Consider the following 15,051-nt stretch of genomic DNA (forward strand, 5'->3'; position numbering starts at 1 on the left):
AGAACGCACCAGGCCATTCTCCCAAACTAACCAGCCCTCCAGAAATAATAGGACTTTTCATGGGAATGAGCCAACATAGGCTTCCTGCTTAGTTCCTCAAAGTATGAGCAGGTATTCTGATTTTTTGGGGGGAGGGGGGCAGACATGCAGAAGTTCCCAGGTCAGGGATCAAACCCGTGCCACAGCAGCAACCTGAGCCATAGCAGTGACAATGCCAGATCCTTACCCACTAGGCCACCATAAAACCATATTTCGTGTGTGCTTTATATATTGCCTTTCATCCTGTGCTGCCCAGGAACTCGGGGAAGTTGCATGGGGGTGGCTTGTGTAATAATCGTGTTTCTGTATTTGGTGCTTTGGCATTTGGGGTCTTGATGACCTCAGAGGGGCTGCTCCTTATAGGTTCACCAATTCCCGGAGACAGTGAGTCACTCACTTCCACTGTCCCTTTCCATGTGCAACCACCCATCCAGAGCTCCCTGACCCCACCATCTCCCCTATCAGGTGCTCACACTCTGGGCCACCATCCACCTGCCCTCATCACCCCTGGGCCAGGACCAGACAACTAGGGACAGACACTATACCCAAGAGCCTGATGAAATTATTCAGACCAACCAACCCCAAGCCTGCTTACTCTGCCTTGTCCCCTCTTTTCCACAGAAACCACAACAGAGGCCCTTGCCCACATCTCCTTGGCCCTCTTGGCCCTTGACCTACCCTGGTGCTTCCCCGTGTGGCCCTGCATGTGGTGTGCTATGCATGTTTCTAGGGATCTGTGAGTACAAACCTCCTCCTTCATCACCGTTCTTCCACATCTGCATGTCTTACCACATCTGATTTAAAACAAATCTCAGGTACCCTTAAAGGAGGCCAGTACATGGATGCAGGACACCTAAGGTGCACAGGTACAGACATCCTGGACTGACAGAATGCCAGGCCACAGAGAGAGGCTTGTGTTTGCATTCAAACATGTAATTTCCATCTAGATTCATGGGAGGCAGAAAAGCATGAGGTAAAGAGAGTGAGTTCAGGGTTAGAATAGCTCTGAATGTGGGTCCCTTAAGTCCCACCTGTGCACCTCAGACAGCATCCCTTTTATGTATCCATTTCCTCCTCTATTAAGATGGGATGATACCATCTATCCAGAGAAAACTATAATTTGAAAAGATACAGGCAGCCCTATTTACAATAGCTAAGATACGAAAGCAACCTAAATGTCCATCAACAAGGAATGGATACAGATGTGGTATATATCACAATGGAATATTACTCAGCCATTAAAAAGAACGAAATACCAGCATTCTTAGAAACATGGATGGACCTAGAAATATCATGCTAAGTGAAGCCAGCCATACAATGAGACACCAACATCAAATGCTTTCACTGACATGTGGAATCTGAAAAAAGGACAGACGGAACTTCTTTGCAGAACAGATGCTGACTCACAGATATTGAAAAACTTATGGTCTCCGGAGGAGACAGTTTGGGGGGTGGGGGGATGTGCTTGGGCTGTGGGATGGAAATCCTGTGAAATCAGATTGTTATGATCATTAAAAAAAAAAAAAAAGAAAAAAAAGATGAGATATATATATATATCACATACACATGCGCACATATATAATAGAATCACTTTTCTGCATACATGAAACCACCACAATGTTGCAAATCAACTATACTTCAGTCTAAAAAAAAAGTTGGGATGGTGCCATTAGTGTCATATCACGAGACTGCTACCAGGATTCGATGAGGCCACCAGTGGCAGGACCTGAGCCCAGGGCCTGGTATGAGGAAACGCTCCTAAGGGGAATGATTTTTATTATCTCACTGTTCAACGCTTATCAAGAAGTAAACCTGCAGAATCGAATTTGAATGATTTTTTTTTTCTTTTTATAGCCACACCTACAGCACATGGAAGTTCCTGCAGGGGTGGGGGTGTCAAAGCTGAAGCTGCTGGCCTATGCCACAGCCACAGCAAGGCAGGATCCAAGCAGCATCTGCTCAGACCTGCATTGCAGCTTGCAGCAACACAGGATCCTTAGCTCACTGAGCAAGGCCAAGGATGGAACCCACATCCTCACAGACACTATGTCGGGTTCTTAACCCTCTGAGCCACAATGGGAACTCCTGAACAATTCCTTATCTTAAACCATACTTTAAGAGGCCAAACATGGTTGCCTGTTGGTGATTTCATAGAGGTCAATCTTAGAAATTCATGTGTCTGACAATTTTTGGCTCTTTTAATCAAAGTAAGAATTATATTTCAACTTTTCCACAATTACATGCAGGAACTTTTGTCTCAAGAAAGCTCCCCTAACTCTGGTTTGCTAAATAGGCTCTGGAAAGACACTAGGGTTTTAAAATCTTGGTTTTAAAATTTCCACTTTTGAGGCGATGTGTTTATAGCAGTTAACAGTTTCCAAAAAAAAATCACACATAATTTCCACACATTTTTTTCAGGCAAACAAACACTGTCTCAACCTGAAGTGAAAATAAAGCTTGGCTGGTTAAAAAAAAAAAAAAAAAAAAAAAAGTCCTAGGTATTCACAACGAAGCCTGCCTGTTCCCTTGAAACCCTCTAAAATGATAGGAAGTTTCAAAGAAATGATGTTAGGTAGCATTTTAATGAGAGTCATGACAATGTAAATTCACAAGATAACGCTGCTCACCAGCTAATCACAACTTGGTACCCTTCTTAATGCATGCGCGGTTGTCATAGGGACACATGGGAGTAGCATCCCATAATTCCCACCATCTTGGTGCTCTGGGTGGGGGCAGGGGGTGGCGTGGAGTGGGGACTTTCCTTGTATGTGGCCAGTTGGGATATGCTGCTGGCGTTAAGGCCACAGTACACATTTTAAGCAAATTCCAAACCCCTGCTTATATTAATTCAAGGACAGACTTGCCTGGAGGAGCACCGTAAGTAAGAGGTGTGTCATTTAAGTTTCCACAGAATGGCCTTTAGTGTTCCAATGGGGGAGTGGTTCTCCAGGGCCACGACCCTTTGCACCAGAACCCTAAGGTCTTTTCCCAACTGTGCAGTCCCAGGCCCACTCTCAGGTCTCTTGAACAAGACTCTTCTAGGGACACCTGAGTATCTGCATTGTGGCACGTGCCTCACCCAGGGAACCGCTGAGGCCAAGCTGGTCCCAGGTGGAGTTTTCCACAAGGTACCACTTTTTTTCCTCAAGGTGCCTGGAGGTCAGTTCCTTTCCTTGGCTGTGTAGTTCATTAGACACTTGTCTCATGAGGTTTAGCAAAGCCTTTCGGATGAGTCGGATTAGACTTGGGCAGGCCTTGGCTTCATCTCACTTTGCCCAGATTTAGGGGCCTCCTGGGGTAGGCTGACCTGTCACTGCTTCCAACCATTCAGGCACACTGAGCCCTGGGTTGGAGGGCTTCCCAGAAGAGCCCCCCATTGGCTGTAGAGCCCATCATTCAGGGCTAAGTCCTGAACACTAGGCTTGGAGGGTCACACTCTTTAGGAAACAGGTGGCGCCTTTTAAGCAAGGCATGTACATTTATGCAAATACCACACAGCAGGGACCTTCTAAGGCTGGAGGAAAGATCCTGGTTAGCCTCGGCATTAGCACTGCTGTTACTTTGGCTGCTTCTAATGGAAAGTCTGGGAGTAATTCGACAGGGGTGGTGGTGGGGAACAGATTCCACCCAGGATTCAGAGTCAAACAACAGCCAGCAAAGTAGCTACCCTCATGGGCCCCCTGGGTCACCTATCGGCCATCCCCTCACCTCCATGGCCCACCTTTTCCTATTTGCTTTCCTTTGCTCTTTTTCTCCTTCCCTCTTCTCTTGCTCCATCATCCCCTCTGTTTTAGCCCTTCCTTCTATAATACCACCCATCCTTTTGGTTTTATGACATGTTAGAGCTATGACATGTTAGAGCTTTTGTTTTTGTTTTTTGGCCATGCCCGTGGCGTGTGGAAGTTCCCGGGCCAGGGATCAAATTGTCATTGCAATTGTAACCTGCACTGTAGCCACAGCCACATCGGATCCTAACACACTGCACCACACAGGAACTTTCTGCATTTTTTTTTTTTTTTTTTTATCTTGTTAGGGCTGCACTAGTGGCATATGGAGGATCCCAGGCTAGGGGTTGAACCAGAGCTATAGCCTCCAGCCGACACCACAGCCACAGCAATGTGGGATCTGGAGCCAAGTCTGTGACCTATACCACAGCTCATGGCAACACCAGATCCTTAACCCACTGAGCTAGGCCAGGGATTGAACCTGCATTGGACCCTAGCTGGGTTCAATGGACCTTAGTTGGGTTCATTAACCACTAAGCCACAAAGGGAACTCCCTTTTCTACAATGGGTTTTGAGGACCACAGTGAACATAGCACAGGCTGCTGTGGCCAGGCTCCACGATGGGGCTGCACGCTGGGACTTGCGTTTCTGAATTTCCAGCATCAGGCCTGCATGGGTTAAAAGTAAACTGGAGTGGAAGTTCCTGCGTGGCACAGCAGGTTAAGGATCCAGCATTGTTGCAGCAGAGGCACAGGTTTGAGCCCTGCCCCGGGAACTTCTACTTGCTGTGGGTATGGCCAAAAAAAAAAGTAAACCAGAGTGTTTAAGTTTACAGTTGCAGCCCTGAGCTCAGACAATGAGTTATCTGGGTAATTTCAGAAAGCAGGATTTTACTGCTTGGCTTATGCTGCTGGATAATTCACCTAATGGAGACGGCTGATTCTCATAAAAGGCCCATGTACTGTGCTCTAGGGCCAGCCTGAGCAGAAGGCCTATGTACCAGAGCCATGAAAACAGGTTCCCAGTTCTCTAAAAAGGAGGATACAGGCGTTCCCATCATGGTGAAGTGGAAACAAATCCGACTAGGAACCATGAGGTTGCCGGTTTGATCCCTGGCCTCACTCAATGGGTTAAGGATCCAGCGTTGCTGTGAGCTGTGGTGTCAATCACAGACGAGGCTCAGATCCTGCGTTGCTATGGCTGTGGTGTAGGCTGGCAGCTGTAGCTCTGAGATTCAACCCCTAGCCTGGGAACTTCCATATGCCTCAGTTGCAGCCCTAAAAAAAAAAAGAGGATACAAACGAAGAAGCCACATCTCAATGAAGCCCTGTTTGGCTGTGTGTGGGCTGAGCCTGTCATTTATTAACTGTAAGTTGTTTCTCACAGCACAGAACTATTCCATTAGCCTGAAGATAAATAAATAAATGAATAATGTGTGCGTCGGTGGGACCTCGAGAGCTGGCATAAACAGGTGTGAGGTGTGCTCTTCCCCATGGGATGTAAGGTTTAGGAGCACAGAAACACTGCTGGGGAACAGAAAAATCCTAATGCAACTATGGAAAGCACTTATCTCCCAACCCCCAGTGCCATTCCGCCCCCACGTGCACGTTTGCATGATAAAAGCCACTGCTGCAATTATGTGACAATGAATGCTTACCATTGTTGTAAGAGCGAAAATTTCCTACAAATTTTATGTATTCATAAGTTGGAAATTCCTTTGGGTTCAAGCTGCCTCTGAGAAGATGGCAATAAAACTCTAAATCGTTGTCAGCTGGGCCGTTAAAGAAAAAAAAAAAGAAGAGAAAGGCAATTACACAAGGAGCATGACACCAATTCTAGACAAGGCAAGCCCCATCTTGGTGACATTCACAGGGTTTGGTCAACACAAGGCTGGGCTGTTTCTCTCATGGCACCTGACTTTTGGGGGTTTATAACCTTTGCAGCAGAGGTTTTTCTTTTTTCCCTCTGTGGTTTATAGGTATTTTGCATTCCATTCTTGGGCCCGATTAGTCTTCATTTGCTCACAGATGTCTGTGGTTGGTTCTGTCGGTACTGATTAGTTCTGGTTGTTTTCATATGGTCTATTCAGATAAAGCCTCTCCTACTGTCCAAAAGCAAACGTACCACAGGACAAATTATTCTTGGAAAATGGACCAAGGCTCGAATACGTACAAGGCACTTTTGCTACTGTCATCTATGTACACGCTTCATCCAGGGACCAAGGCCAGCTTTCTGTCCGGGTTGCCAATTTGAATAAAAACCTTACAATCCCACAAACCTCACAAATGTATATAAATACCCAGATAACAGCCTCAGAAGAGAATTTGGAGTTGTGACCTAATTATTCAGTTTTTTTTGTGGGTTACTTAGCATTGTATGAGTCGAGCTTTGTAGTGTCCTCCAAAATAAGCAGACTGCTCACTGATTTTTCTACTGTTTACAACTGAACGGCTCTCATGTGGAAAAAAGGAGGACTGCTTGTACTACATGCAAAACAGGTTTTGTGCTTTCAAATTTGCCACATAAAAGTTACATGTCTTACCTATTTCTAACCCCAGTTTTAGCTTTAAACTTAAAACACATCTTTCTAAGGATCTTGGAAATGTTCTGAGTCACGAGGAAAATTACTCTTAATTCAGTCTAACTCTCCTTTCAAAAGTAACATTTTATATATATATATATATATATATTTTTTTTTTTTTTTGACTTTTCTAGGGCCGTTCCTGCGGCATATGGAGGTTCCCAGCCTAGGGCTCGCATTGTAGCTATAGCTGCCGGCCTACCCCAGAGCCATAGCAACGCCAGATCCTTAACCCACTGAGCGAGGCCAGGGATCCAACCCACAGCCTCATGGTTCCCAGTCAGATTCGTTAACCACTGAGTCACGACGGGAACTCCAAAAGTAACATTCTTCTCTTTCTGTCTTGCAAACCCAGAGGAGTTAAACTTACATTTTAAGTATTCTGGGGAGGGGGAGTCCGTCACCAGCATATGGGAAGAAAGCATTTTATAGACTTCTGAGTGTTCTTGTTCTGGAAGGAAATTCAACAAATTCTGATCCATGACATCTGACTGAAAAAGAAAAGCAAGAACAAAGGTACACACTCCACGGAGATGGAAAACAAAAGCCAAAAACGAAAAGCTTGGACAGTTCAGAACTGGTTTCTGCAAAGAGAAGTTCAAGATCTGATTTTCTGTGAGAACTCTCTAATTCTGAACCATACTCTAAAAGGGTTTACTTGCTCCCATGTACATATGCTGTTGTCTGTGAGCCCGAGAAAGACTGAAGACTTAATTTAAGCCAGACAAACCCGCAGACAAGCCCCATGTCCTGACACTCTCACATTTTGGCCAGGGCAGCATGGCTGGCGTGGGCCCTAGCGTGAGGCCCACCTCTTATTTGAAGGCCCCTGAAGGGCTCATGGGTTCCTTCCCTGACCTCTAGGCCAGCAAACAGCTGCCTGTTTATTTCCCACGTCTCTCATTGAATTCTACTTTTTCTTCTGAGAACCTGGGCATCAGGGATACAAAATAAATATAACACAGAGTCCAGGTCTGGTGCTCTCCAGGAGAATGGGCTGTGGTACTGGAAATGCCCTCTGATCTGCACTGGCTGTTGGGAAGCCACCAACCACACGGCTTCTGAGCAGATGAAACTGGGGCGAATATGCCTGAAGATAGAATTTTCAGTTATATTTATTTATTGACTTATTTTGCTTATTAGGGCCTCTCTTGGAGCCCATGGAAGTTCCCAGGCGAGGGGTCTAATTGGCCTATAGCTGCCGGCCTACCCACAGCCACAGCAACGCCAGATCTGAACCGCGTCTGTGACCTACACCACAGCTCACGACAACGCCAGATCCTTAACCTACTGAGCAAGGCCAGGTATCGAACCCTCAACCTCATGGTTCCTAGTTAGATTTGCTTCTGCTGCACCACGATGGGAACTCCAATATTAAATAATATTTAATAATACTTAATATAACAACATTATATATTATATTTAATGTAATGTATTATTTATATATTATATAATAAGAAATAATTAACTCATCCTCTCCTCATCCCACCTGTCATCTGAACCCGCTGGGGAAGAGGCTTTGCCCAGGTGGGAAGACACCGTCTGTGCACACTCTTTTTGTTTTTTTTTTTTGTCTTTTCATTTCAGGGCCTCACCCATGGCATATGAAGGTTCCCAGGCTAGGGGTCTAATCAGAGCTGTAGCCGCGGGCTTACACCACAGCCACAGCAACACTAGATCTGAGCTGCGTCTGTGACCTATACCACAGCTCACGGCAACGCTGGATCCTTAACCACTGAGCACGGCCAGGGACTGAACACGCAACCTCATGGTTCCTAGTCGGATTCGTTTCCGCTGTGCCACGACAGGAACTCCTGTGCACACTCTTAAATGTGTATATCCACGCAGCTCACTCTTGGGTGTCCTGGCTTAATCCCCCAACTGGTACTCAGAGGCCCCTGGGGGCCCCAGATCCACACACGGCCCCAACGTCATCATTATCTCCTCCTCCCCTTGTGTCCTCTGTCTTCATGGGTGGTGTTGCCAAGTGGTCACCTACCCAGAGCAGACACCCAGCTGGCACCCTGACCTCTTCCCCTCATCTCCAGATCCCGACAGTGTCCAAGTGCTGGGAAGTTTTCCTCCCTACAGTTCTCTCAGATCCACTCCCTTCTCTTTTGCCTCAGCCCCTACTCCAGTCCAGACCATCATCTCTCTCGTCTGAGGAATGAATCAGCCAGACTGGTCATCTCATATATCAACTTTTGTCTCTGTCCAACTTGCTCCTCACCAGCAGCAGGAAGCTCCTATCAGATCAAGTCACCCCTGTTAGGGGCTACATGGGGCTCATTGTTACAATGGCTCTTTCTGCTGACCAACGAGACAGACCACCTTGCTCACTCGACATCCTGATTTTGCCGCTGGCGCCTACTTTCCCAAGACTAGGAGACACTTCCCCCCTCACCATGGGGAACCACACACCTCCAGCTTTCTCAGGATTATGAAACCAGCCTACCATGAGACACCTCTGACTTTCGCATGACTATGTGACAACCAGCGTCCAGCTGCAGGTGAAAGATAAACTAAACTCCCCCTGCTTCAGGGAATCCAATTTCTCATCCATGGGGTAGAAGAAGGCCCCTCGAGAAGAGCAGGGGGCTGGCTCATCTCAAGGGTCAGTCACCCTCTCCCTCTCCCCTCTAATACATTTTCTTCTCTTTGCCTGAACACCTGGCTCATTCTCTTTTTCTCCGCGCTCACCTGACAACCACCTTTTTTTTTTTTTTAAAGGGCCACAAGTCACATGGAGGTTCCCAGGCTAGGGGTCAAATCAGAGCTGCAACTGCCGGCCTACACTACAGCCACAGCAACACCAGATCTGAGCCACGTCTGTGACCTACACCACAGATCACGGCAACACCGGATCCTTAACCCACTGAGTGAGGCCAGGGATCGAACCCGTGTCCTTGTGGATACTAGCTGGATTCCACATTGGGAATGCCTTCAAGTTACCATGTTGCTTACAATCTTTTGCTGGTTTCTAACTGCTCCCTAATGAAATGTGAACTTCTCAATTCGCCAATAGGCTCTGAACAAACCACCCACTGCTCCTGGCCCATCTCAAGCCCTCCTAACTGTCTTTCTCCAGATTGCCAGCTTGGCTCTTCCTTCGGGCTCTTGCCCCAGGCTACACCCTCAGGCTGGAACACTCTGCATTCTCTCCTCCTCTTCACCAATTCCTGTGCCTCCTTCAGGTCCCAGCTTTGAAGTCACTTCCTCTGAGAAAGCACCCAGGACAGACCTTCACCCAGAATGGGGCCGTCGCCCCTGCTGCTCCGGCTGCTACATACCTGTCACCTGAACCCACTGGAGAAGGGGCTTGGCCCAGGTGGGAAGGCCTGGGAGGGAGCTGCTGCATCACAGCAAGGCAGGTGCAGGCCCCAGAGGTAGGGTGTGAGAGCCAGCCGGCCCTCCCAGCGCTCTTTATTCGGTGGAAAGATGAATAGGCTGCAAGGGTGACCTGGAGGGACATGGACTGATTGGAGCCCTCTGCTGATATAGGGGCAAAGGGAAATGCCAGGTGTGAGGGGTGTTTAATACCCATTAATGATAGGAATCTCATGTTTGCTGTTCTTTCACATGATGACATGTGTGCCCTGCCTGTCTCACCCCTGTACCACCCGACACAGACAGTGCAGGGCCTTCAAGAAAGAAAACGATCCTAAAGAACTTGTAGGAAGCTCTGTGATGGAAGTGAAAGAGGTGCCTAGAGAACACAGCCTGGGGTGCAGACCCTAAAATGAAGGGGTAGGAAAGCGGCCCAGGGACAGTTCCCAGGGGAAGGCCCCCTTGAGGGGGTGTGGGGACAAGATAGCATCTGCCAGGAAGTCTGGGTGCTCCAGGCAGGAGCCAGAGAGCACAGCGGGGGGGAGGGCACAGGTTGAGGAGGGGAAGTGGGGTCAGAATGTGGCAGCCCTCGGCTGAGCCTGACTGCCAGGGGACCCGCGGGGGGGCGGGGAGGTGCACGGCAGGGTGGAGGGGGACATGGGGGGGAGGGAGGGCAGGACTGTGGTTGTATTTCACAGCCTCTGGTGGCCTGAGGAGGGAGGGAGTAGAGGTGGTCCACGTCTGAATTAGCCCAGGGAGGGGGACACGCAGAGGAAGGGGCTCAGCAGCCAGCATCACGGAGCCCACACCGACTCCAGATGCTATGGGCCAGACAGTGCCTCCTGCTCCAGCAGGAAGCAAGCCAAGTGGCCGGAGTGGGCCCCCTGGGGCCTGAGGATGGGACGTGGGGCTGGGTGGACGATGAAGGACAGGAGAGGAAGGAGGGACTCTGGCAGCTCCCGCACTGCCAGCTGGGACACACCCGTTCTGATCTCTCTGGACCAAGACTCTGCAACCCCCTCACTAGCTGTGCTTCCTGTTCATCCTGGCTTTCTCTGAGTGCCTTCGGAGGCTCTTGATTTTATTTTAAGCCCAGTCCCTGTAGTTTTTTAGAACATGACTAATGCTCACAGCTGACAGCAGTCTTTCTTCTTAAAGACGTTTCAGATACTTGAAAACGATAACTAAGCCATTCCACCGTCTTTTCTCAGAAGCCCCCTTCCCCGCTGCTGGGGGTGGCAGAGAGCAGGGTGGGGGGCTTCCTGGCCTCGCTGCTCCTTGGGGAGGGGGTTGGCCGATCAGGGGGTTGGGGGACACCTCGGGCTACAGGTTCTGCACAGAGTTAAACACTGGAGGGAGGCGGTGGGGCAGGGGAGCTTTGCTGGGGAGATGTTAGGATTCTGAGTTTACACCACAGAGGGCTTGGAACACATCTGGCACAGAGCACGCGCTTGCTCTGTCTTTGCTGTTCTGTTACTGTTATGCCATCTCCCTGCGCTGGAAACCAACACAAATGATGATAATTTGAAAAGTTAAACCCCACGGCTTACAAGAGAGTAGATGAGATCTGCCACTGAAAGGTCCCTTGAAAGCACTGAGCTCTATGTACTAAAATAATGGCAATTACAGAGACAAGGGGGGATGTGCCATCCTCGTGGCTAAATCACACCACCAGGAACAACGTTTACCTGTGGGAGGCAGAACGTTCTCGATGCCAACTTCCTGCTACAACCCTGGCTGTTTTATTGAGAGTCTGGCCTTTCCTGGGTTCACTGTCAAGGCCTGTCCTAAATCCCCACAGCGCTTCTCCTACATTTCCTCCTGAGCCTCCCTCCCCTCCCCCCAAGGGCCTGGGGAGGAAGGAAGCACATTCCTCTCTCTGCCTTTGAATGAGCTGCCCTGGTACAGCTGCAACCACAAGGCTAAGGCAGCACAAGAGCAGACAGGCTGGTTGGCTATGTGGACAGACACCCAGTTCAGACGCACTGCACCCACCCGCCTCCCCAAAGTGGCCCCCAGCAGCTCTGGTGGGAACACTGCCCCAGGCACAGTTGGTTGGAAGGGGGATGGGTGAGAAGGGGCAGCGCTGGGGCCCAGGAAGCAGCATGGGTCTTGGGCTCCAGAAGGACCAGCGCGGGGGAGCCACATGTGATTACGTGCTTTGCTTTGGTTTAGACTCAGAGTCAGACTGATGGCCAGTCAGGAAGACTTTCTAAAGACAGTCCAGAGAATAGCTTCGAGCCTGGAAGGGTGAGAATTACTTCAAGTGTAAAAAGTACCAACTCTAAAGACTCTTCCTGTACATCCAAAGACCCTCAAGAGAGGGAACAGCAAGCCACCAAGTGAGAGCAGAGATCTGGGACACATACACACCTGTGCTCTAAGGCCTGGGTGAGCGTGTGGTGAAACACGCGCCTTTGTCCTCTGCAAAATCGAGAGGGCCTTCCTGGACTGGCTCAAATCCCCCTCCCTACTCCAGCTGAAAGGTCCTTTTTTTTTGGGGGGGGGGTCCTTTGTCTTTTCAGGGCCGCACCCATGGCATATGGAGGTTCCCAGGCTAGGGGTCAAATTGGAGCTGTAGCTGCCAGCCTGCGCCACAGCCGCAGCAACTTGGGATCTGAGCTACATCTGCAACCTACAGCCCAGCTCATGGCAACATCGGATCCTTAACCTACTGAGTGAGGCCAGGGATTGAACCTGCATCCTCACAGATGCTAGTCAGATTGGTTTCCACTGAGCCATGACAGGAACTCTCAAAGTTCCTTCCTTCTTGCCACCAAGAAGGTCTCCTAGCAAAACAACCCTCCTTAACGGGGTCCAGGCACAGTTACTGCTCATCCTGACAAGGGTTGACAGTCCCTGGCCTGTGTAGCATGCAGTGCCCTCATCCCCGGGGCTGTGTGTGTGACTAATACACTGCCCATCTCACCTGTCCAGTATCAGGTGTCATGTATTTGTCCATCCCTGTTACTCTAGGCAGAGTGACCAGGAGGTGCCAAAGGACTAGCATCCAGAACGTGGAAAGCATGCTTTACAAACCATTACACAAAAAAACCCAGATAATCCAGCAGGAAGATGGCAATTACCCAAACAAGCATTTCACGAAAAAAAAGAAATCCAAAAGGCTGACAAACTATGCAGAGACACCCAGTCACCTCAGCAACTGGGAGAAAAGCAAATCAAAACTCCAGGAAAGACCTGCACACACTAGGTTGACAAAAAGTGACAATCCTGACAATACTGAGTTCTGGTGACATGGAGCAGCTGGAACCCTCTCCTCCACAGGTGGAGGGTGAGTTGGTGCCATCACCATGGAAACAACACTTCACCTAGTAAAGGTGACCTCACGCACAGTCTGCTCTCTGAAGGATGCTTACAAATGTTCACCAGGAAATATGTGCTGAGTGTCCACAGACGCCCCGTCTTAGCGTTGCATGCTGGCCCTGGGGGCAGGGCTGGTAGCACAAGCCTATAGCCAAGAGGACAAAACAGCACCACCTAGTCCAGATGGTGTGAGATGGACAAATCTCGAAACGATGCTGAGCAAAAAGGAGAAGCCACAGGAGTACCTTTCCTATGATGCTTCGAGTTTGCATAAAGTTAAACAGAAGGTCACACTAAAATACAGAGTTTAGTGATGAATTAAAAGTTGGTAGAACTGCAGGGAGAAACCAGGACACAATGATCTGGAATTTATCCTCTCCAGGTGGAAGGTGGGATGTGATGAAGAAGGAGTAGACGGACCTTCTGTGATCCTAGTCATGCTCTGTGTCTTACCCTCAGCCATCGCATTGCATACGTTCATGCTCACCGCAACATTAAGTTAAACACAGAGCATGTATGTGGTTTTTTTGTTTTTTTCTTTATTTAGGGCTGCACCCTCAGCATATGGAGGTTGCCAGGCTAGGGGTCTAATCAGAGCTGTAGCTGCCGGCCTACACCACAGCCACAGCAACACCAGATCTGAGCCGCGTCTGCGACCTACACCACAGCTCATGGCAATGCCGGATCCTTAACCCACTGAGTGAGGCCAGGGATTGAACCTGCATCCTCATGGAGGCTAGTCAGATTTGTTCCTGCTGAGCCACAATGGGAACTCCCAGAGCACATGTTTTATACACACTCCCTCATGTACGATATATAAAGATCAAAAGGCACATGGAAATCAAACAAATCTAACTGCAACCTTGACCCTTTTAACCTGAGGTCAACTCTGAGTTGCAGCCACACTTCCCTGCTGACCCCCCTCCTGGACAGAGCACCCCTCCCTGATCCACCTGGACCCAGAGTCAGCTCTAACGTGATGACCTGGACCAAGTGGAGTCTCCCTCAGGTGAGGGCAGGTGGATGATGGCGGTCAGAGGCATGCTTTCTGGAAAGCGCCACATAGCCAAGGCCTCGCTGCTGTGTTTCAAGGTATCGTGAGCCAGTGCTCTGTCTCTGTGACCTCTTCTCCCTGCCATGGCCCCTGCCCCAGGAACTTGCCCCTGTGACTTTGACCTTGAAGCTTTCATGCAAGCATTACCAGCATTACATGCAAGGATTTTTTTTAATAATGATTTTTATTTTCTCCATTATAGCTGGTTTGCAGTGTTCTGTCAACTTTCCATCATACAGCAAGGTGTCCCAGTCACACATCCATGTACACATTCTTTTTTCTCACATTATCATGCTCTATCATAAGTGACCAGATATAGTTCCCAGTGCTATACAGCAGGATCTCATTGCTTATCTACTCCAAAAGCAATAGTTTGCATCTATTAACACATGCAAGGATTTTCTGGTGTGTAGATTTCTCCAACTTTCCAACTTTACAGTCACTTTGTGCCTTAGATTTTCTCGGGGGTGGAGGGGGAGCTGTGTTATCCACGCCCATGCTTCTTGCTTCCGAGGCGCTGCGCACTCATGCCGAGCTGATTGCAATCGCTGTCAATACAACAGCCTCACTTACAAACCCAGTCCCTTGTTCAGCAAGCTTTCTGGGCACGTGGGTACTGTGCTCGGGGGCTGGGGCTGGGGGCTTCTGCTTGATGAGCTTGGTGTGGCTCAGCACATTAGGTAAACACTGAATTCACTGACAAATCTGAAAAGCAGTCTGGGAAGCTTTTTCAAAAGTCAAAAAAAAAAACCAAAAAACAAAAAACAACCCAAACAGGAAACACAGACGGTGCTGACTCTGGGTGTCATTTGGTTCTGCCTCAGCTGTACTTTCCCAATTCTGTCCCAGGCCTGCCACTCATGCCCCTTAGATCTTTTCTGAAAAGTTTTCATGGCAGAAACCCCTCTAGCCCCTGGTCCTCCATCAGGGCGCTCGGCTGCCATGCTCGTCTCTTCTTTGACTGCCTGGGTTAATTCTGGGTGCCAAAATGTGCTGGCATC

General features: G+C 48.9%; 1 protein-coding gene across 10 annotated transcripts in view; it reads right to left on the reverse strand.

The window, feature by feature from the left end:
* Nucleotides 1-15,051, reverse strand: part of NPAS2 (neuronal PAS domain protein 2) — a 192,629-nt gene that overhangs the window by 44,070 nt on the left and 133,508 nt on the right. For all 10 annotated transcript variants that reach the window (XM_085018627.1, XM_085018629.1, XM_085018633.1 and 7 more), the window contains 2 exons: nt 6,716-6,836; nt 5,422-5,535 (listed from right to left, as the gene is read on the reverse strand). In XM_085018627.1, the coding sequence (XP_084874753.1) occupies nt 5,422-5,535; nt 6,716-6,836 (235 nt within the window). The remainder of the gene's footprint in view (nt 1-5,421; nt 5,536-6,715; nt 6,837-15,051) is intronic.

This window comes from Sus scrofa, chromosome 3 (genome assembly GCF_054392235.1).
Source record: "Sus scrofa isolate SSC_HxYL_T2T_F1_AM1 chromosome 3, Sscrofa_HxYL_maternal_Yorkshire_Landrace_v2.0, whole genome shotgun sequence".
Classification (NCBI taxonomy): Eukaryota; Metazoa; Chordata; class Mammalia; order Artiodactyla; family Suidae; genus Sus; species Sus scrofa.